At 42.2% G+C, this 23,693-nt stretch overlaps 1 protein-coding gene across 1 annotated transcript; it reads left to right on the plus strand.

Annotated features, from left to right (window-relative positions):
* Positions 1–13,110: 13,110 nt before the first annotated feature.
* LOC108681505 lies at positions 13,111–21,919 on the plus strand. Its single transcript, XM_018170540.2, has 6 exons — positions 13,111–13,194; positions 14,477–14,615; positions 16,580–16,691; positions 17,764–17,948; positions 20,472–20,565; positions 21,191–21,919. Exons 1-6 carry the CDS (start codon positions 13,125–13,127, stop codon positions 21,449–21,451), a joined length of 861 nt encoding a protein of 286 aa, XP_018026029.1. The 5' UTR covers positions 13,111–13,124; the 3' UTR covers positions 21,452–21,919.
* The last annotated feature ends 1,774 nt before the right edge of the window (positions 21,920–23,693 follow it).

The following is a 23,693-nucleotide window of genomic DNA, read 5'->3' on the forward strand; positions in this document are numbered from 1 at the left end:
TTTATTTATTTAGTTAGAGTCACAAAAAATGACTGTAATTCATGTTCACTGCATGGATTTGCAGACTAAGCAAATCAATAATAATAACATTGAAATCCAGAAATATAATATTAAAACTATGAGTAGTGATATGTATAAATCATTGCAACAGCAAAATCATCCTACTGTTATTAGGTAGCTTATAAGCTAACAAGAATCAGCAAACTCCCAGGATAAATGTTTAAAATTCCTTTTTGAGAATGTAGGGCAGTTGATCAACACGCCCAGTCGACCGTCGGCAGGCCTCTTGACTTGCCTTCATCAGCCACGCGGCGCACACAACTTCATATTAATGTATATGTTTATAATTATTTTATTATCACAGCGTATTACTATCATCGGTATGGGGTGCTGTGCCACTGCATGAAGCGTGTGGTGCTTAATATTTGTTTCGGACGTAGCAGCCCCAGGCCAGGATGGATCGCCGCCTGGCAGCTCCTGGAGAACTTCAATTTCATTCTCCTCCCCTGAGTAGCGGGGGTTACTGAACACTGATTCAAACTGTGATCCCAGTAACTCACACATGCCATGGTCATCTCCGACAATGACTTCGTTATCCTTAAGTGGGCCTACTGGCGTCTTTATATTAGCCTTGGACTGAGCGTATTTAAAAAATACTTGGGGTTCTCTTTGTTGACCTCAACCACTCGCTCTTCGGCGGCTTGTTCTTCCATCCTGTGCGAGTCCTGCAGCCCGAGTTCGATTTCCTTGTGCAAATCTTCTAGCCTCTGTCTCCTCATATCACTAGTGGATTCAGCTATTTGTTTATTTAATCGCTTGTGTTTTCTCATAAGGATTCATCGGTCTACCGGAATGCTGCGGACTTTAAGGCCTGTTTTTCTCGGGGTATGACGCACACATACCTGTGCTAGTTTCTCACACAGTTTTGTGTAGATTTCCTCTGCATTCATCTCGTGAAACTCAACTCTCCAATCGATTTCGTCAATTTCATTCCAGATTGCCATCCAATCCGTACTTCGATTGTGGAAGTTAAGTCCTGCCAGTCTCTCTTGGAGTATAGACATGAGATGGGTTTCAATTCCAATTTTCTCCATCACTAAGCGCTGGTCAGACAGTGAGGTCTCGTCAACCCGAACTTCAACCACCATTCATTCATTATTAGTGAAGAAGAGATTGAGGATATTGTGTTCCCTTGTCGGCCGTCGTACTTGCTGACTGAGCAAGTGTTCCGCAGCAAACTTCACAAGTTGGGCTTTTTGACTTGTGTCGCGGTCATTGACCTCTAAGCCGTCAGGGCTTGTCCAACGGATTCGTAGGAGATTGAAGTCCCCCCCCTCCAATTATCAGGCTGGGTCACCCAGTTCAGCCACCCTGGTCTATATTTCCTTAAGGGTTTTGTTGAAATTTTTCAGTGGACAAGCAGGCGGTCTATAGACTATGGCTACGCACAGGTCAAATTTTTTTATGTGGAGTAGCACATGTTCAACAAAGCTGTCAGAGTTTCCAGATTTCGATCTCAATTCTACAATGCTTCTTTGCAAGGGAGTTCCTAAGGTAGACAATTACTCCATCCTTCTTTCTCCCTTCCTTCCGGTCCGCACGGTAGTGTTGAAACCCTTCCATTGCAATTTCTGCATTGAGGATATCTTTTCTTAGGTGCGACTCCGTTAGTGTAATCATAAAGATCCCACCGTCGTCGGCCATCTCACGCAGCACGCCAATCTTGTGACGCGCTCTTTGTGGGATGAGCGCCTCGATGTTGGCCAGCAAAATGCCAGACTCTTCCTTTCTTGGTGCGCTTACCTGCAGCGAAACCGCTCTGCCAGGAGCCCATGGTTCATGTAAGAGCCCGTTTAATAAGACAATAAATTAGAAGAAGTGATAAATTCGATAGCGATAGAAATAAGTACATATAGAATTTAACTCCGTACTTTAACTTTTCATCCTATAACACAGAAAATCCCCTTTAATGAAAAGAAATTCGAACATAATCGCATTGACAATGCAAATAATGTGACAGTCTGGCATGGGAGTTCTAGAGAGAAAGTTTGCTTAAACCAAATGATCAGCGTCACTTGAGGATAACGCACCAGCGTACAATTTTACTTTACAGACACACGCCCCACGTTATCTCACAGTCAAACATTTGCACTGTGGTGCTGAGTGTGCGGTTCTGAGTGCGTGGTTCTGACAGTATGGTTCTAAGTGTATGGTTCTGGGTGTATGGTTCTGAGTGTATGCTTCTGAGTGTATAACATAAGACACATAACATAGTGATGTCTGCGCTACAGTGTAGGCCTGATGTGGCCTGCCGCCTATTCTTTTACTTTTCGTGCATTGTTCACAGAAGATCTAAAATCATGTCATTTTACCGGTTCTTTTCATGACTGACGATAGTTTGAAATAGCCACTCGACTTTCACCTGGTTCGATATGGTGCTAGGCATTTCAAGTCTGAACTGAACATATATTTCTCCATAGCTTTATCTAGTCTGTTCTTGAACGCGTTCATACTCGGAGCGTCAACGATGTCATCGGGGAGGCTGTTCCACATGTCGGTGATTCGAAGCGAGAAGAAATGTTGTCGCGTGGAGAAGTTGCAGCGCAGTTTTTTTTTAGTTTATAGCCGTGGCCCCTGGTGTTGGTTCTTGTTTCAGATTCTAGTAATCCTTCGGGGACCTTGTATAAACCATGAGTATATATATACTTGTATACTTCAATGAGGTCCCCACGCAGACGTCGATAACTGAGGCTTGGAAGCTTCATAACCTTTAATCTTTGCAATTTCTGACTTAACTTTGCAATTTGAACTTAACTAATGAAGATGTTCTGTGGCTTGCACGCCTTCAAATACAGGCAAACGAAGTCGGTCTTTTCGACTCGTGCGTGGCATTCTTAACATCGTCTCGAACAATTCGATAGGAAGGCAATAAGACTGTTCGTTATATATTTATTCGTCAATATGCTACGTCTCTTGTAAAGTCTTAAATACCTTAATGGTTGCAGCGGCGAGAACTTTCTCACAAAAAATACTCATGGGCGGTTGCTTGTTAGTCAATATACAATAATTTATTCCTTCGGACATTCAACACTATGGCCCTTGTTTTTAATGGAGCATGTACATGATTACAACTTAAATACTGCAATTAGTAACTCTACTATTAACTCAGCTGTTTGACAACCAATATAGCCGACTGTTTACTGCTATATCCGAAAAAACTAAAATCTGCTACCGAGATGCGCCTCATACTGTCTAACTCATCTAGCATCCAGTGCTCACTTGGTAATCCGTTCGGAGACGCGTTAAAATGGCGTGTGAAACAGTCATGTCATAATCTTTTATCCAGCTCATTTTCTAATTTTCTAGAGAAATCATTCTATGAACGTACAGTGATCACGTGACAAGCGTCCTCCACTTATATTAATATGGTATTTTTCTAGATTGTTCTCTTCACAGATGTACAAGTTTCATTACGATCAAAGGAAAAAAATTATTTTGCGCAATGTAATCACATATGTCACATGATGATCGCTCACGTGACACTGCCACACTTAACAGTTCAACAATTGCAGCTTGAAATCTTTAATGTTGCAGCACGCAGCTGTAGCAAATATGATTTTTCAATCGGAAATGGAGAAAATAAAATTTTCAAATAATTCAAATTATAGAATAAAATTTTCTTAGAAATTATTAAATATCTTTTTATGATTTTTTGAGAACAACAAATCGACAATGCAGCTACCTATGTTAAGATAAACAATGAACAATCAAATAACAATAAACCACGTAATAAGGAAACCAGTCGAGTTTTATGTTAAATGATTTGCTTTTTAAAGAAATTTGGAAACGTTCGAGAAAGGAGTCTCTATCATTTCAATTACGCGAAAACGGGAACAATACTCGAATTTGCGCGCCGATAGGCGTCAAGCCGTTGACTAACGCTCATATTTAGTTGGGCTACGAGCGGTTGACGTGAGATGCACGTTATAAGCTGACATTGAATTGTCAGATGAGAGGAATTATAATGATGTTTGCTCAAGATCATGAATAACAATTTGAACTTAGTGATTGACATTTTTCATGATAGCAGTGTTGCAAAAATCTTACATCGATGTATCTAAAACCTTTTCCTTCTTTTTTTCCGATAACCTAGATTTTCAGTTTTCTATATCTAGTGGGAATATGTGTTGGACACTATAATTATTTTGTTCATGAAAGAGATTACACAGCCAATAACAGCAAGTGCTATTGTTCAGTTGGCAACGTCAATGTGGAAACCGTAGTTTCATGGCGTATAATACATGATACCCTGGTTAAGATATTCATGAATTAATAATGTGACCCATTTGACATTTTATGTATAATTATAGCAATTGTTGTCGTGAGATAGCTTTAATAAAGAAGAACCTAATGAGTTGGGCCTAAGCCTAGATCCTGTAATCAGATTCTATAATCCTCGTAACCCTATTTTGGTACTCTGAAGTACCTACGAGAATTGTATATTTGTTTAGCACAATTAGCTATCAGTTGTAAATAATGGCAATGCAACGCCAAATTTTCAAGTTTTAGGTCAAATTTGCACCATTTAATGTGATGATGAATTAAGGCACTAAGTTTATTTGGAATGAGTAAAATCCATATTGCAGCAGATGCTTGCACATATTTTCAGAAGCGTCCTATGTCTTCAAAGGATCTACCGGCAATTAATTTTGTAAAATAATCATTGTCAACTTGACTCATAATCGATTATCACCGCAAACCAACAAGAAGCAGGAGACAACAATTTGTGATAGTGTGTAGGGAGGGTCTAGGGTTCTCGTTGCTCAGGGCTCCATGCCCACTCCGCATAAACGATTCCGGTCATCAGAGTACAATGATTCAAATTTTACTGTGGCGGGTTAATTAATCACCCGACCACGTCCAATAACAATCGACTCCTATCAGTGGATATTAAGGCCAAGTTAACTAGTGTCATTTCAATAGGACAGACTGAAATTGCTGAGGGGCGGCTTGATGTAATTGGTCGGTTAATTACAGCAACATTAATAATTAACACTTTATTCGATTAAGCTCACGTGACCTGCTCGATGATGATGATCCCGGGAAGAATTGGGCGACAAGGGCCAGTACCTTGCTCGGTGGTTCGCCTCCTGTGGCGCAAGGGGGACTCGCCCGGGGCCAGCAGCTGTTGGCCCCTGGAGCGGCAAAGGATCCACCAGGGGGCGGGGGGCAATGTGGGATCAAGCCGCAAGGGGAGATGCCTAACACCCTCCCCGCTCACAACAGAGGAAGATGGGAGTAGCCCCCCCGGACCCCTTTTTAAAAACTTTCAAGGCGAGGGCCCCTCTGGGGCCCACATCAGTGCCTGCCGGACGGTGGCGAGCCGTTTTGGACAGGCTGGCAGCGGCCCTTAAAGTGATTGGACTCCGGTCCATTCACCCGCACCCCGGGCCAAGGAATTGGAGGGGGCGGAGGGGAGTGGGAGAGAGGCGAAGAGAAGAGAGAAGGAAAAGGCGTCACGAGGGTCGGAGGAGGAGGAGGAGAGATCGAGAGAGATAGAATGAGAGTGTGGATGGGAGGCAAAAGAGTGAGAAAGTGATTGTGACGTGGAATGTGCAGAGATTGTCTATGAGAGAGCATAATAGGAGGCGTTTGAGGAGAGTGATAGAGAAGATTGTGAGGAAAGGGTGGGAGATTATTTTGTTGAGTGAAATAAGTGCGGATGATGAGGGTGTGTTGTGGCTAGCAGAGGATGAGGAAAGAGTGGTGGTGGTACATGGGAAGAAGTCGGCTGTGGTTTTGAGGAGTGAGGCGTTAGACGTGTGGGTGGGAGAGGGACAGAAGAGATGTTTTGAGGAGAGAGTGAATGCTGTGGTGTTGGGAGGGTTGCGTCTGGTATCAGTGTATCAGCCTGTGTGGGGAACGAACGATGACGGTATGGAGAGGTACAGAAGAGCGGTTGAGAATCAAGTTGCGTGTGGTGGAAGTGAGAAATTCATTATAGGGGGAGATTTCAACTCGAATGTGGGAAGAGGGAATGAAAGGGAAGGGGCGTGCGGAAGGTATGGCATTGGAAATATGAATGAGGCAGGAAGGGATCTGATTGATTGGTGTGGGGAGCATGAGTTGGAGTATGTGAATAGCTACATGAGGTATAAAAGGAGAGGGACGTGGTTTAATGTGAGGTATGGTAGATGGTACGAGTTGGATGGTTTTGTGATGAGGAAGAGTGATAGGAGGTGGATGGTAAGAAAGATGAGGACGGATGGAGAATACAAGTTGTCGGACCACAAGCCAGTAGTGATGACTGTGAGAGTGAAGGGAGAAGATGGAGAGTGCCAGGAGGGAATATGAGAAGAGTGCCAAGGATAAAGTGGGAGGTGTTGAAAGAATGGGAGAAGAGGGAGGAATACAAGGTGGAAACGAATGAGAGGATGACTGAGGCAAATGAGAGAATAAATGAAGGTAATAAATGGAAGGTGCTTGCGGAGGTGATGACTGAAGCAAGCGGCGACTGAGGTGATGACTGAAAGAAGTATGTGGAGTGTGTGAGAAGTGGGTTCAGAATCCCTGGACAATTGGGTATGAAGATGAGCTAAATGCGTTGAATGAGAGAGTGAGTGCGGCGGTGCGTTTGAGAAATGAAAGGGTGCAACTGGTGGGGAATAGGAGAAGGCTGAGGCAGAGGAGAGATGGCAGACTGATGGAGAGGCTGGAGAGAGAGGTGGCTGGAGCGATAGAGGAGGTGAAGCAGGCGAGGAGAGCTTTGCGAAGACGGTTGAGGCGGCTTGAACGAGAGTGGTGGGAGAATAAGATTAGGGAATATGAGGAAGCGTGTGCGATAGGCAGAGTGGGAGACATGTACAAGTGTTTGAGGAAGATTGGCACGAGGGGATGCAAGGCGGGAGCGAGTGCGAATATATGTGTGAATGAATTTAAGGAGCATTTTGAACGAGTGACGTGCGAGAGGTATGAAGAGGAGCCTAGAGTGATAGAACGGGCGGTAAATGGCGCGACTGACCTGCGAGAGTGTGAAAGAGCGAAAGAGGCAAATGATCGACTGAATGAAGTGCCTGTAAGATAAGAGATTGTTGCGGCTATGGAAGATATGAAAGAGTCGGCGCCTGAGGAAGATGGAGTGAGGATTGGATATATTAAGTGGGCGGATGAAGGAGTGTGAGACAGAGTGATTGAGTTGGTGAGAGAAATGTTTGTGAAGAGAGCGGATTCTTGGGATGAATCTTTGAAAGTAGGCGTTATGATTCCGTTATACAAGAAGGGTGATAGGAATGACTGTAATAACTATAGGGGGTATGTCTGTTGAGTATGGGGATCAGAATACTTGCGAGGGTGATAGCGAAGAGAATGGCATGGTGGGCTGAGTATTTGGGGTTGTTGGATAAGGAACAGGCAGGTTTTCGAAAGGGTAGGTCGACAGCGGATGTGGTGCAAATTAATGGTTCGTATGCAAGAGGACGTGGTTGATTTAAAGAGAAGAATGGAACTGAATGAGAATGGGGGCATGAATGAAGAGGAGTGGGCTGTGGCGAGACTGCTGGATTTGAGTAAAGCATATCCGAGAGTGAACGAACCGGGTTTGTGGAGGTTGCTTGAGAGGTATGGAATGAAAGAGAAATGTCTGGATACGATTGTGGATTTGCATGAGTCGACTGTTTACAAGGTGAGAGGGAAGGAGGGAGTGAGTGAAAGCTGGGTGCCTGCGAGAGGTCTGCGAGAGGGGTGCTCCACGTCACCCATCTTGTTTAATGTGTACCATCAGGCGGTTATGAGGCAAGTGGAGGTGGCGAGAAGAAGCGGGGGTGAAGAGGTTGGGGTGACGTGGAGATGGGTGCCAGGGGGTTCGTTTGCTCGAGAGAGTGCATGGGAGAAGGGGGTAGTGAGTGTGTGAGAGTGAGAGTGTACATGGCTTTGTTTGCGGATGACAATACGATTGTGGGTGTAAAGAATGAGATTGAGAATGGTATGAGAGCAGTGAAAGAAGTGATGAATCAGTGGGAGGAACGAAACAATGAGGAGAAAGAGGAAGTGCTTGAGTTTGGGACGGAAGAGGGGGTGAAATCAGAGTACTTGGGAGCTGGGTGAGTTTGGAAGTGGATGTGAATAACAGGATCAAGAGAGCTGGAAGTTTGTGGTGGAGAGTGAAAGGGTGGCTGAAAGGGTCGAGAATGTCTAAGAAGTGTCAGGCGAGGGTGGTGGAGGCATGTGTGGAGAGTAGTCTGCTGTATGATTGTCAGGCGAGAGTGTGGTATGTAAAGGATATGAATCGGTTGCAAAAGTGGATGTATAATTGTTATAGATACGCGTTGAGTGATCAGAATGGCCCGCCTCTGAGGCAAATGCAAGGGAGAGGAGTGAACATGTGGGATGTGAGGAAGTGTTTGAGTGTAAAGAGTGTGAGATGGAAGATTGAGAAGAGTGTGTTGGAGCGAGTGGGACATAATATGAGAATGGGAAATGAGAGGCTGACGAAAGCGATGGTACTAGGATGGTATGAGAGGTTGAAAGGTTTCGGGAAGATGCAAGGGCGTAAGAGGAAGACTGTCTTGTACTGGAAGCGGATGTTAAAGGAAGCGGGAGTGGACTGGACTGATGTGGAGCGGCTGAGCAGAGAAAGGGATGGATGGAAGGTCATGGTGAAAGAACGCATTGAGCATTTGAAGGAATGGGAATGTCAGAAAGGCCATGAGTACGCTTGGGATGCAAATGTGGCGAGACTGGACAGGAATGTTAGAATAATGAATGACTGGGTGTGCAGATATGAGGGGTATGGGAAGGTCTGCCGAAGTAAGGCGGGCCTGACCAACCACCAGTAGCGCATTCATAGAGTAGCTGAGGAGCGAGTGAGGTTTGAGTGTAGCAAACGTGGTATGAGTGTTGAGACGGAGGGTGCGAGAGTGAATCATGCGAGGACGTGTACGGATGGAGTGGGAGATAGGAGACAGTGCGGGAGGTGCAATACGTGGATTACGAAGGGAAATTACGCGAGGCATGTAAGGGGATGTGTTGGGGGACGAGACGTTGGCGCCGGTTGGGAGGAAGGGGGGAGGAGCCGGGGAAAGTCGGAAGGGGGAGGGATAGATTCGGGAGGGGGAGGGGGAGGGTCAGGAGGGGGGCGTGTGAGGGAGGACGCTGGGGGACGAGACGTTGAAGTGGTTGTGGGGGGAGGGGGGGAGGAGCCGGTGAGAGCCAGGAGGGGGAGGGTCGCTCAGTGCCCGGGATGCAACAGGGTGCTGTCAGCCGCCAATATGGCGAGGCACCAGAGGGCGTGCCTGGTGTGGGGCCCTGGGAGGGGGGGGGCAAGTCCCTGACGGGAATCGACGGCCCGGAAATGGAAATGGAACCAGGACCAGTAGTGAACACGAGGTGCTGACGGCTCGGTGAGATGCACGCGGCTACGCGGGGTGAGACGTGACGTGACGTTGTCGTGGTGATGTTACAGAGGCACGTGATGTTGAGTTACAGAGGCACGTTGTCGAGTCCAGGGCACGATGAGCGTCGTTACACAGGCACGAGATGAGCGTCGTTACACAGGCACGAGATGAGCGTCGTTACACATGCAGGCACGAGATGAGCGTCGTTACATAGGCACGTGATGAGCGTCATTATACAGGCATGAGATGTTGAGTTTACACGTTGCGAGGCTCGAATGATTCTTATATCGCCGATGTGAGGTCACTGCGAAACAGAACTACGTTAATTCACGACACCATTTGATGAGTGAGCAAGTTATCACGTGAGCTTAAGGCATGGCAAAATCGATTAACACAAAACCTTGCAATGTCTCTAGATTTATCTATTACGCTACACTGCACTCAGCACAACTGAAGACATGAGCTATCCTATGGGCACGGTTTATTAGTTAGGGAGCTTACCAGGGGATGTTAGCGGAACAGCGGCAGGAAGAATAATGGGCTCTAAGCGTGGGAGGAAGTTAGAGAGAGACGGGCTTAGCGGAAGTGAAATGTTGCCTGCCAACGAAAGCGAATTCTCTCTGGACTATTCATATAAATGTAATAAGTATGGTAGTCATAAAATAAGTTCTACATAGTGAGAGATCCGCTACAACACCATCAGCACATTCCATCGATCGACACCAGACAAATAACTTAGAAAATATATGAAACCAGTTTAGTAATGCGATTAATACGCAGTAATGGCGTAGTGGATCAGTAAGTTCAAGTTAGATCACAACGAGGAGAAGCTTACGTCAAACGGCGGCAGCCAAGTAGCCGCGAATGGACACCACCTCGCGGCCAACGCATCGTTCCAATCCCCAACCACCCCGCTCTGGTGCTGCGACCTTCCCTGTTCCTCTAAGTCTAAGTACCCATGCTGTCTTACTCCTCTCCTCACCTTCATTGATGCTACAGCCAAGAACTACGAGGATGGAGGTGAAGTACAGTAAAACTCTGGTATTCACATTAAGTCAGTGCTTCCAGGAATTACCGTTTTGTGAGTTACGTATTGCTTCCATATATTTGAATCATCTATTCAGTAGGATGTACTCAATTATAAGGTTGAATTTCACTGTTTTAAATCTACCTTATCTCTTAGGCGCAATAATATTGACGTGATCCAGACAATGTTTGAATTAATACAAGCTACATACGTCTCTTTGGGAGAACGTCTTTCAGTTATTGCCGTCAAGTTAAGAAGAATTGTAACAACTGTGTGATAAAAGCCTGTTGCATTCGTTCATTTAAGATGAGAATATCTGTTTTCGTAAAAAGGCAACACTCGTGGTAATATATAAATATCGATCATCATGTGATTTCCTCATTTATCTGACCCCGCTCTCTGCCTGAGTGATACCGAAGATGATCTTGAGTTTTATCTTTATGGTGAGTCAAGTGGTTGGTCCTCGGTGACCAGAGCTGGGCAGCGCTACTTGGAAATGTAGCGGCGCTACCGCTACCGCTACATGCTCTAAATGTAGCGGGCGCTACCGCTACCGCTACATGCTCTAAATGTAGCGGGCGCTACCGCTACCGCTACATGCTCTAAATGTAGCGGGCGCTACCGCTACCGCTACACCCACTAAATTGTAACGGGCGCTACCGCTACCGCTACAGTAAAATGTAGCGCGCTACATTAGCCGCTACAATGGCCAAAATGATTGGAAATCTCTAAATATTTATTGTTCTGCTATTGGGTGCCTTGTACTCATTAACATTTAATGATAATAAAACATTTTCAAAACATATCAATGCAATTTTACTGCAATTAACCTAACCGAACTAGTATGGGTTACCACAGAGTTAGATACAGTAAATAGAAGTCACACTTATTTTATGTTTTACCTTCCCTACATGGATGTGAACTTTAATCTACCAATCTAAGAAATTATCCACATATACATATAAAAATCAGTCTTTTTTGTATATATATATGTGAATTATTTTTGAGATTGGTAGATTAAATTAGACATTTATGTAGGGAAGGTGAAACATAAAAATAACTGTGTAAAAATAACTGTAAGTAAACTGAAAGATGAAAAAACCTGTAAGTGGTAACTGGTAACAACTTAACAAGTAACAACTAAAATGTGGACACTAGTAACAGGCTGAGGTTGACAACGTTACACCGAAATCTTTCGTACAGTTTTATTCTGTAATTTATATTATGTATGTATCATGCTGGTTTTTAAATAATATTTAATACTATTAAGGGGACCGGCTACCCTAAAAATCGGAAATTTTGACTTTACTGTTTTCTTGACTCATTTTGTAGCTGCTGAAAAGGCGCGTCTTACGCAGTTTACCGCATGTCTGTGCGTGATATAATTTTTGCGTAAGACAATTTTAAAAATATATATATGAACATTTTTTAACAATATGTACAAAGATTTATTTGAATTAAATCTGTATATAGATCATTACTCTCGTTAATTACAAAGTGTTTGCACTCGTTTGAAAGCTACAAACGAGACGCGTTCAACAAAGCTACTACCATGGATGTTCATGCAATAGTTTTTGCGTAATGCAGTTGTAAAGTTATGTAAAATGAATATTTTATATATATATTTATATATAAAAAGTCCCATTTATAGCCTATTATTCACGTTAAATTGAACATAAATAAGTCTAAAGACGCGTGCTGGTACCTTGAATGCAAATAATTGGCAATGGGAAAGCTTGGGCTACAATATCAAGACTTTTTGGGCATATTCTTCTGTTTTCAATGAATTTTACTTTATTTGGCTCCCCTGAACAATTTAAAAATCTAAAAAACGCCATCTTAAAAAAATCATAACTCCTACAGTTTTCAAGCTACGGCAATGAGAGACATACCATTCGATTTGTAAAAACAATACCTAGCGACACTAGAACCTTTTTTTTCATATGTGCATGGTTTGACTTATATATGGGAGGGGGAGGAAGGTGGGGGGTAAAAATGTGAAAAAATGGGAAGAACGCGAAAAAAAACGATGAGAAAAATCAAAAATCGGGGCTCTACAGTCGCTAGATATTGTTGTTACAAATCGAATGATATGTGTCTCGACATTGTAGCATACGCTGTAGCGGCAAAACCTCGTATCGCTACTTAAATATGTAGCGGGCGCTACCGCTACCGCTACATTGCCTTAAATGTAGAGCCGCTACCGCTACTGAAAATGTAGCGGCCGCTAGTAGCGGCCGCTACATGTAGCGCGCTACTGCCCACCTCTGTCGGTGACCATCATCATGACGAACAAAATGCACGAACTTGTAATTTATTTGAGCTCAGTTTCCCAGGTTAAGGTAAGGAGGGACTTTGTCTTGACACCAGAGACCTAGCTAACCTCCTCCACGTATTACCCACTAACTTCAAACATCAGCCGTAACTATCACTCATAAATCAAACAATCAGATGGAGACGTTTGAATTTTTTTTAGATTAACTAAAGCCCACGAAGAAGAATATAATAAATTAAGAAGGTTCGAACTGAGGCTTGTCCTCAGGAAACTGAATGAAGATCACAAAATAAAATCCTTAGTTGAATCAGGAAAATTGCCAGAGTAAATGCCGTGAACGCAACCTTTATCTGTGCTAATGGTGCTGATAACAAGGCACTGGAGTTGCTCTCTGACTGCCAAGGTTTGTTGCAGGTCGAAGGCCAAGAAGATGGGAGCTTCGTTTTACGTCCTGACCACCCTTGTGGGTGCGCTGTCTTGCTTCTTCGTCGAGGCTGCAGGTAAGAAAAGATATACCACAACCCACACATACTTTATAAGCAGAGGTGGGCAGTAGCACGCTACATGTAGCGGTAGCGGCGCTACATTTAAGGCAATGTAGCAGTAGCGCCCGCTACATATTTAAGTAGCGATACAAAGTTTTGCCGCTACAGCGCTACCGCTACATTTATAGATAAAGCCTTTAGATTTTACTTAATAGTATTAAATATTATTTAAAAACCAGCATGATACATACATAATAATAATTACGGAATAAAACTGTACGAAAGATTTCGGTGTAATGTTGTCAACCTCAGCCTGTTACTAGTGTCAACATGTTAGTTGTTACTTGTTAAGTTGTTACCAGTTACCACTTACAAGTATTTTTTCATGTTTCAGTTTGCTTAGTTATTTTTATATAGTTATTTTTATGTTTCACCTTCCCTACATGGATGTCTACTTTAATCTACCAATCTCAAAAATTATCCACATATACATCAGTCTGTTATTTGTACATATATGTGGATAATGTTTTAGATTGGTAGAATAAAGTACACATCCATGCAGGGAAGGTAAAACATAAAAATAACTGTAACTTTTATTTACTGTATCTAACCCATACTAGTTCGGTTAGGTTAATTGCAATAAAGTTGCATTGATATGTTTTGAAAATGTTTTATTATCATTAAATGTTTATGAGTAAATCCCAATAGCAGAACAATAAATATTTAGAGATTTCCAATAATTTTGGCCATTGTAGCGGCGCTACATTTTGCTGTAGCGGTAGCGGTAGCGCTCGCTACAATCTAGTGGTACCCAAATTTTAGAGCATGTAGCGGTAGCGGTAGCGCCGCTACATTTTAAAGTAGCGCTGCCCAGCTCTGTTAATAAGATTGTAAGTTCTTTGATTGCGTTGAATTCAGGTGTCATGTTTAATCTATTAAAAGGTTCCTCAATAATTTGTAATAGTGGTTGGCCGCAGATCTTTATTGAGAGCGCAATAATTAACGGAAGAACCTCTAATTATTGAGAGCCCCTGGCTATAGCCGTGGAGTGCAACGTAACTTGCAGCAATTCTTGATGGTTACATCCCTATCGCTGCAGGCTGCTTCGGGAGAAATATTTCGCCACTCTACATTCTAAATGGATTAATAATGCTATGAATCTTTCCGCTGCTGCACAAAAGATAACGTACGAAGCTGGATGAAAATCTTATCAAAGGTACCCAAATTTAAACCGCTCCTGAAATTGTAAAACATAACATACTCAAAATGTATCAGTAAAACTTAAGACACTCCGCAGATATCCCGGACTTACGGTACCTTAAAGCGTACACCGCACCTAATTGTGCTGGCGCTTCTTACGAGTTCTTCGACTACACCCCAGAACTGAGCGTGTACGGCATGGACAACTCCATCATCAGCATTTATTTTACTGGCAAGTAAGTGATAGATTAATAATAATGGCCGTGGTATTATCCTTTTTTGAATAGAAAAAAGTCATCACTTCGACTAAGAGACGAAAAGCCAATACTAAGTCTGAAGTGGCTTTCTCATCCTTCACGTCAGACTAGGACAAATGCGCAAGAGAATAAGTCCCCAGGAACAAGCAAGAAAAGCCCAGCAGTCGTCGGGCTGAAACACACCTGCTCAAAGAAGAATATTTGAATTTTAATAAAAATTGTACATGTATTAATTGAAAACAAAACTAATTTGGAAATTACTTAATTATGCTCATTTTATATTTTTGTTATGTTTTGTTTTCTACGTTTTTTGCGCTAAAATAACTTTTAAATAAGTGATAAAAAGCGAGGGCAGAAATTAGGGGCGCATGCAGGAGGCCAGCTATGCCATACTTCACACTTCGTTCACATTCCTTACTATATGTAAGAACGCCAAAGTGCATAACGGCCTATGATGTCAAGTACTCGAAGCCATAGCGCTGGATGTCCACAGCCACAAAATAAGCTTGCCAAAGGTAAACATGGCCATACTGCATCTGGCCAAACCTCATTTGGCCTAACCTCTTCAGGCCTAATCTATACGAGCTGCAACCTCTCTCCACCCAAAACAAACCTGAGCGGACCTAACCTAACCTCATTGGCTGCAAGAAGTTAGCAAGGCGGTCCAAGTGTGCTGGTAAAGCCAGTCATTGGCTGCAAGACGGTTGAGCCGAGACAGCGTGAATATGTTAGGCCGGAGTAGGTACAGCCGGACAGGGGAACTGACAGCTTGAGGCTTGTAGTCAAAATGCAGCGAAGTTTGAGAGCGAGGTTTTCGCGACCATCGTGTAAAATTCTTGATCTGCCCAAAGCTCGGCCAGCCGCTACCCTCGAGCTTGTACTCTTTGTAATATGATATCCTAGCCAGACCCTTCTTTGCGGTAACTGGTCGCTTTCAGGTGGCCGAGGAATGGCCAACGGTCGGCTATAACTAATTGGATAGGCCGACCACTGGCCACGTATTATTCTTCGCCCCTCATTGACTTCGCCTTTACCATGCCACCCGTCGTGAACTGACAGTTGAGTAATTTACGACGTCTTTTTCCCCTCAAACATTGCACAACGTCTCCATTTGAGCAGCTAGTATGCGGGATTTTCCCTCCGCGTATCAGCAGACTCGATCATAAATATTTTTTGGTAAAAAATATCTATAACAAGGAAGCTGATCAAGGAATGCCGAATATACCATTCAATTGACAATAAAAATTACAACCCGTTTATATATCGAAAAAAGTGTAGAAGTCGCAGACATGATGAACAATAATATTCAAAGTTTCTTGAAATTTCCTCTCATTAAAACTCTTTTAATACAAAGTTTACATATTTTTTATTACTGGTCGACGCTTATAAATAAATAGCTGGGTAAGTATGGAAAAATCCATATCGCCATCTCATTTGCGAGTGGAGTAAAGTCTATCCTAATTAGTGAAGAAACGCTTAGGGAAGAGCCGAGCCTGTTCGAAGCCTCTCGGCTTTCAATCAGGGCCTTAAAAGCGAGCTTGCTTAATTAAGTATTGGCTAAAAACCTGCGGCGCTATTATCTTTCGGCAGTGTGTCGCTTGTCTGGATTACGGAGTTCAAGCGTAGTCTGCGGCTTCTTGTTCTGAGGCTGAGTAAAGTTAATGCATGGTGAAGCTAGGCGTAGGCTCCAGGGCTTATTTAAGAGTCAAATTTGTGGCCTACGGCTGCGCCCCCAGAAATTAGACATGTAGGAAACACCCGATTGCATGTGACAAAAAAATTGCTTCTGTTTAAAACACGAGTTAAAACCAAAAAATTTTGATTACTAATCGATTTTAAGGAAAAATATCGAGATTGATGTATAGTTGTATACTTTCAATGAAAATAGATAACTTTAAATGAAATGAAGTTCGTTAGTTGATCAGCAAATGGTTATCCCGCAGCTGGATCCTGTACGCTGACAACTTCTACAATTTCGAAGTTTTAGGAGGGACGTATGTCCATCGCAGCGGAATCAACGTTTGCTACAACCTCGTTTCTCCCCTCGCTGGGAATGTGAGTCTCATAACGTGGATATGTTCATACTGGAAATGCTTCAACTTAAAAAGTTGTAAATGGTTGGTCTAATGTTTATGAAAGTGGTGGAATCATATAGAGCTTAACGGTTCTCAATCTTATTTTTTGACATATTATAACACTACTCTGTATTATGAAGATTGATCTTTAAATTTGACTGAAGCTCGAAATTATCAAAATAATGTTAGGTAACTTCGATTCTGATCGAAATGTAATCTATACATAAAATCCGTTCATTGTTAATATAGAATGTATAGCATAAAAAGGAAAATAAATTTAACTGAGGATAGAGCCCTGATTTTATCTCCCATGATGAAATAAGAATTATATGATACTTTACACAGATAAATCTTCGCTCTGACAGGGTTAACATGAGTAGCACCTGTATAATAATTGAGGATCCTTTTGTTAAGGGGAGCGTCTGGGTGGAAAAATCGATATATTTGACTTTTCCGTTTCCTTTACTCATTTTGCAGCTGCTGAAAAGGCGCGTCTAACGCAGAAAACCGCATGTATGTGCGTGCTCTAGTTTTCTTTGCATAAAGCAATTTAAAAAATATATAAATGAGCATTTTTTAACAATATGCACAGAGATTTCTTTAAATTATATTTGCATTAATAGATTATTATTCGCGCTAATTGCACAGTGTTTGCTCTCGTTTAAAAGCTACAAACAAGACGTGCTCAACAAAGCAAATACCATGGATGTACATGCAATAATTTTTGCATAAAGCTGTTTTGAACTTTTATAAAATAACCACTTTATAAGTGGTTTGACTGAAGCTCGAAATAATATTAGGTAACTTTCATTCTGAGCAAAATGTAATCTATTTTTTTTTTAATCAGCTCGTTTTTAATATTGAATGTACAACATAAAAAAGAAAATTATGTTTAACTGAGGATAGAACCCCTGATTTCATCTCCCATAATGAAATAAGAACTAGATGATATTTTAGATACATATGTGTTTTCGCTTTTACAGGTTTAACATTTGTAAAGCTTATACAATAATTGAGGAACCATTTGTTAACTTGAGACCTCACTTCCGCAGGCATCTTCACTGCGGTACGCCGGCAGTCCGTACGGCATCGACGACGTGTACTACAACCTGTACGACGGCTGGGCCTACTCGGGGGATGAGTTCCGGAGCAACACGGACGCAGAGACCGTTGGTTACATGGACATGAGGACAACTTCTATTATCATACATGGACAGTCCCCGTGGACCTTCTACACGTACGTGATGCAGCAGCCAACGTCACCTCGTCCTCATTAATACAAAATGAAAATTGTGTCATTGGTAAGCGTCTCGGACTTGGCATTCCCCGGCCTTGCTGGGCCGCCGTCTTTAAGGTCCGTTTACACTAGGGGCAACAACATGGGCGGTGAGGCGCTTGCTGCAGCACACCGCACACAACCATTCACCCTCATTTTTGTACGCGGGAGCTCGAGACCGCGCGCTCTGTAGATTAGTTACCAGTTAGACGTCAGTGAGGATGGATGTATCGGAATTTAAGCTCTGGGCCATTGTTCTCGGGTGTGCTGATGTTAAGAAAAGATGTAGGCGTCGCCTACATCTGTAAAATAATGCCACTCATCGAGAAGCAGGATGATGGAATTGAGATGAAAACTCATATGCAATGAAATTCATTTCAAGATGGAACGTATGAATTTTCTTGCGAACCTCATCGATGGTGACTTGAACACAAAAGTTTCTTACAACTTCTAACTATTTCCACCAGTGCTTGTTCTTTTGCATTTCGACTTTTATATTCCTTTGACCGAACTCTTTACAGGCATTCATAGTCTCTACAAAGATCAATTAGCCTTACAAGAGAGTGAGTCCAAACAAGTGTAGAGTTAGTTGACGTTTTGAAGGACCAGCGTGTACAGACTCCCTCGCTAGACCACAGACAGCCGTCTACTGAGTGCAGCTGACCAGTGTTGCCAGGTTTTTTCCTGGCGAGAATACCAGATTGCCTAGCTCAAAATACCAGAAATATACCAGAAATTCTATCGTTCAAAAACAGACTAATACCTCAAAATTTAATGAAACTATTCGTCAGAAACGTTGGTTAGAAAAAAATTAACTTATGTACTGTGCAGTTGTCTGGCTTGACGATAATTAGCCAAATTGAACACGTTATATTTTTTTCCCCCTCTGGAACATTTTGACACTTTTCTTTTCCTGTGTTTGATTACATTGACACTTTTTCCTTTTTTTATCAGTGTCATTGTGGCACTTTTTCCTCTTCGCTCAACATGAACAAGCCGCGGAAACAGGTCATCTTCATTTTGCTTATTTTCGTACATGCTTGCACATTGCATTAATCTAACATTTCGAGTGTTATCACTTGTTGCGGTTGAGCAGATAGCTTTTGGTCCGAATAAGGAACTCCAGTACCTTTGTTGAAATTTTATTTTGTTGCTCGTTTTTCACATAAGTGACTTGTGAAAACACTTGCACCACGAATGCTTTGGAGACAGGTCAAAGTAGACAAGTGATGCAGTAGGCAGCCAGTTCCCTGAATGGATGATAATTGTCAAGATCAGTGAAATATTGAATGGCACCCCAGAATTCAAGTGGCACTTTAGAATTCAAAACCACCAAACAAAAATGATGGAGCTTGCGTTGCAGAGAACGGTTCGACAACCTCACTCGTCCTAGGCCATATCATCAGTTCATCACTGATCAGTAATCAACCGAGGATCATCACTCTCATGCTCATATTACACTAAGCACTTTTGTTAAATGCTAACAATTAAATCGGGGTTATTTTATCAAGCGGTAAACTTGCGGTTCCAAAAAATGGCGGGAAACCTCTAGTCGCGCCACTCTGATGTTAATCTATATAATCAACGCCTACGTTGGAGGAAATTCAAACTTCAGAGGTGGAACTTAATGCAGTAAATTTGCAGTAAGTCAGAAAATACCAGAAAAATACCAGATTTAGGCAAATATACCAGATCTAAAATGTTCATACCAGACACCTTCTGAAAATACCAGATTTGTGAAATCTGGTATAGAAATATACCATCTGGCAACGCTGCAGCTGACTGCTGAGCAGCGCTCTGCCCAGCGCTTGTCTGGCAGGGCGACTGTGAATCGCTAGCTCGTCAATTAATCGCTTCGTTGCCCACAAGAAGCGCACGTAGACGCCTCACAGAGGGGCGGTGAGGCCCTTGACGCCCGTGTGTTGCCTCTAATGTAAACGGGCCTTTAGTATTCTGCCGCCCTCTGCACTCGGTATAGGCAGGACCTCCTTGCCTCCATAGTCCCAGGAAGCAGTGGATCCTTATAGGAAAAATCAGATCAATTACTAGGCTCTCGAAATCAGATCAATTATTTCCTGGCTAATTCATCAATTTGCGGCGGTAGTGAAGGTTTAACAATATCTCATGCGTTCTGCTTTAGGTAGTTTATTATATTCGAAAATTTTTACAAGGGTAATTCGGAGCCGCTGATATAACTGTTCTTAAATTGCTTAGTACCATATTATTTGTTAGTGACGTTGTCATCGACCGCTGGCGACCTCGACGCTGTGGCTCAAAAAGGTGATTTGTAGAAATTTGTATTTTTTTCGTTTTCCTTTTGATGTATTTAATGAAAAATTTAATTTTCCCTTATTTTATATATACGTTTAAAAAGGAAAAATGAGCTCGAGGCGTATCGACCTCGAAAACCTACAGCAGTCCCTCGCACTAAAGACCGATAACTTGATTACTTTTACTGATATCTTGAAATACTGTTCTTCACAGGGGCCTGCAGTTCACAGGAGCGGCCGTGTGCTTCTACCCGACATATTTACACTCGAGCGGTGACATTCAAATTCGCCATTCGTACGTTTACCCGGTGAGCCGCTCGTTTGCAAACTGTATTTGAGATCGAAAATTCGTATGAAATATATTCATATGCTATTTATTAGGTTAATTTAAATATATCTAAATGCTCCTATATAAATAAAGTCGTCATGATATTATTTTCTATGCTATTAAATTAATTTTGAGGTTGAAGAAGTTTGATTTTGAGTTTAGTTATCTTCCTATTTTTGCTGTTGTTCAATGTTCGAACGTCAGTCTCGGCAGCGTTTTCATGAGTACTTGCAAAATACTAGTAAACGTTAGTTCCCAGCTAACTAGGTGATGAATGCCGTCTAGTTTACCCTTGAGAAGTCCAACCCGAAAATTATTTCGTAACCAACCGAGAGGGGAAATTATATCTTCTGAAGATTAATGGATGACGTAAACTGGCAATGCGAACAGGGTTTGCATTCTAGCTGTATTACTGCTTCTATAACATAGTTTTTCATTTCATATTGGATCTTCTTGGTTGATCTTAGATTGAGTTAGGTCATGCATGCCTGGAAAAGAACTGGTTCGATTATTTAGATCAACGTGACCACAAGCGTTGGAATAATTGCGGCTAACTTGCAAAAGTTCAATCCAATTGTAGGCTTGAATATTTTCTCACTCCACAGGTATCCCAGTTGGGCATCCCGGACAACTCGATCAGGTCGGTGGCCAAAGGCTGCCTCACCGACAACGTCTTCAGGGGCGCAAATCCGACCTCGAGTCCAGAAGGTGCTGAGCCCATGGAGCATTTCAACCTAGAGGAAAACAACTTGGAGCATTCCAAACTGGAGGATGACAACCTGGAGCATACCAAGCTGGAGGACGACAACCTGGAGCATACCGACCTGGAGCATGACAACCTGGAGCACCATGAGCTGGAGCAATAGGATGGGACGGTGGAAGTTTAGCTGAATGAGGCTATATTGAAAAGTGGTACCGGAAGCAGCTTCAGAATTGCTTATTAGATATATGTTTAATTGCAACGTCATAGTTCATATTATTTCTTCAAATCGTCAACCTCGCACAAAACTATTGTACCATCTTCAATATAATTACCCGTAAATTAGCAGAGTTAAGCAGAGTTGCATATTGCGTGGTAGTTTAGATCCATCCAGTTACAACCGAAACCTTGACCCCGATTGTGGCACATAAAACGCCTTTTCAATATTTCCTGCCACTTAATAGGTCTTATTTGTACTGAATTTATACTATGTGGAGTTGTTTTTATTGTTAAACTTGATGATTGATGATAGAAAGCCATGCACAGCAACGCTCCTGAGAACTAGCAGCACCGCGCACTAGAACGTGCAACATGTACTCGTATAATGAATTTATATCACTTGTTTGCTTAAATCGCAAATTAACTAAGAATTTAAAAGCAAAGAAAAGTCCACAAAAATTCATATCTTTATAGAAAACGTTTCGGAGACCAGCTCCATCGTCAGTTCGTAGAATCTAGAATCGCAAATCAGAAGTCACAAATTAATACATTGAAATGAAAGCACAGAACGAAATTAAAAACCTAAATTTACAAGTAATAGACGGAGCAAAAAAAAAAGAACTATCTATTAACAATTTCAAGGGGATAGGAGCTAGCAGCTGAATTCAAACTGGGCCTAAGTTTAAAGATGTACAGTGATTCTAAAATGCGCAAATCGGAAGTCCCGGAGGTGGAAGCTATCACCCTAATTGATTCTACGAACTGACGATGGAGCTGGTCGCCGAAACGTTTTCTATAAAGATATGAATTTTTGTGGACTTTTCTTTGCTTTTAAATTCTTAGTACTCGTATAGTGACACATAAAACGTTTATCCAGTATTCCCTTGCTATTGTATCAAGTCTTCTCTGTACTGTACTAAGTGGTGTTTTTTTGATAGCTCTGAAATTGAGGATTCATAATTAAATAATAGGCAACGGCAGTAAAACTTACGCATCCCTGTTGGCGAAGTCAGCCGTAGTACCGTAGTGCGTGGCTCTCTTGGCATCGTTTTTGCCGCATGCAGGGACACAGCAACGCTTCTCGGATATCTTAACATATAGGAAAACAAGGAAAAAGTTTTCGTAATCTATTTGTTCACATGCGTCTCTTATAAAGTCTCAAATGCCTGAATGGTTGCAGCGGCGAAAGCTTGCTCACCAAAAAGGCCAACGGAGCTCTTGCCTCGTAATTGAGATACGATGATTTGATGATTAAATCATCGTAACCGAAGGATTAAATTGTAATCCCTCGGTTATGCAATACTGTATGTCTGCCTTTTTTGTGCTGAAAATTTTGACGTGGGTTTGTTTTTTTAATGGAGTTTGTAAGTCATTATAACTTTAATAAAGTATTGCTAGCAAATTCTGCAAGTGTTACTCAACAACCAACTCAGCAGCTTGACTACCATTATAGCCGACTGTTTATTGCTATAACCGTAACACTAAAATCTGTTACCGAGTCTGCCACATTTAAGCTGCATAATGTCTAACTCAGCGAGCGTCCAATGCTCACTTGGTAATCCGTTCGGAAACATTCCTTCGGGTGGCCCAGTGGTTACAGTTCAGAGTTCGAAGATTGGAGCAGAGAGGTGCGGGTTCGATCCCAGCTCTGTGCGCGTTTTTGGTCAGAATCGGCAAGGAGGGCTGGCGGTAAGGCAAAGCAAAATTGAAGCAGTGAGTTGCGCGTTCGAGACCGCAACAAGCTGTGAATATTCTGCGATGTTAAGAATCGGTGACAGGCCTACGGCCTGGTAAAAGCTGAAATTGCTATTATATTTTATATTGAATAGCGGGTGAAAGAGCCTTGAATTTCATAATTTGTCATCCAGTTCGTTGTCTATTGAAATTGTTCTATACACGTGCAATGATTACCTGAAAAATCGCACAAGAAATAAATAAAATTATTTTATTTTCGCTCCCATGCACAACAATGTCGACCGCGGCCTTCGATTGAGATGATAATAAAAATAAATAATGGTCCTGTGGAGAGGACTGAAGTCTACGCTGCTGGAAATAACTCTCTGCGTTCTGAACTGTGTAACTTTGAGGTTGTAACTTCAATTAGAAGTAACTTGAGATGTGGAACAAGTTTATTCTATTCATCGTGTTTAATGATAATTACTTCAGCATTGACACTCTGCAACCTCTGA

The sequence above is a fragment of the Hyalella azteca genome, unplaced genomic scaffold (genome assembly GCF_000764305.2).
Source record: "Hyalella azteca isolate HAZT.00-mixed unplaced genomic scaffold, Hazt_2.0.2 contig15216, whole genome shotgun sequence".
Taxonomy (NCBI): Eukaryota; Metazoa; Arthropoda; class Malacostraca; order Amphipoda; family Hyalellidae; genus Hyalella; species Hyalella azteca.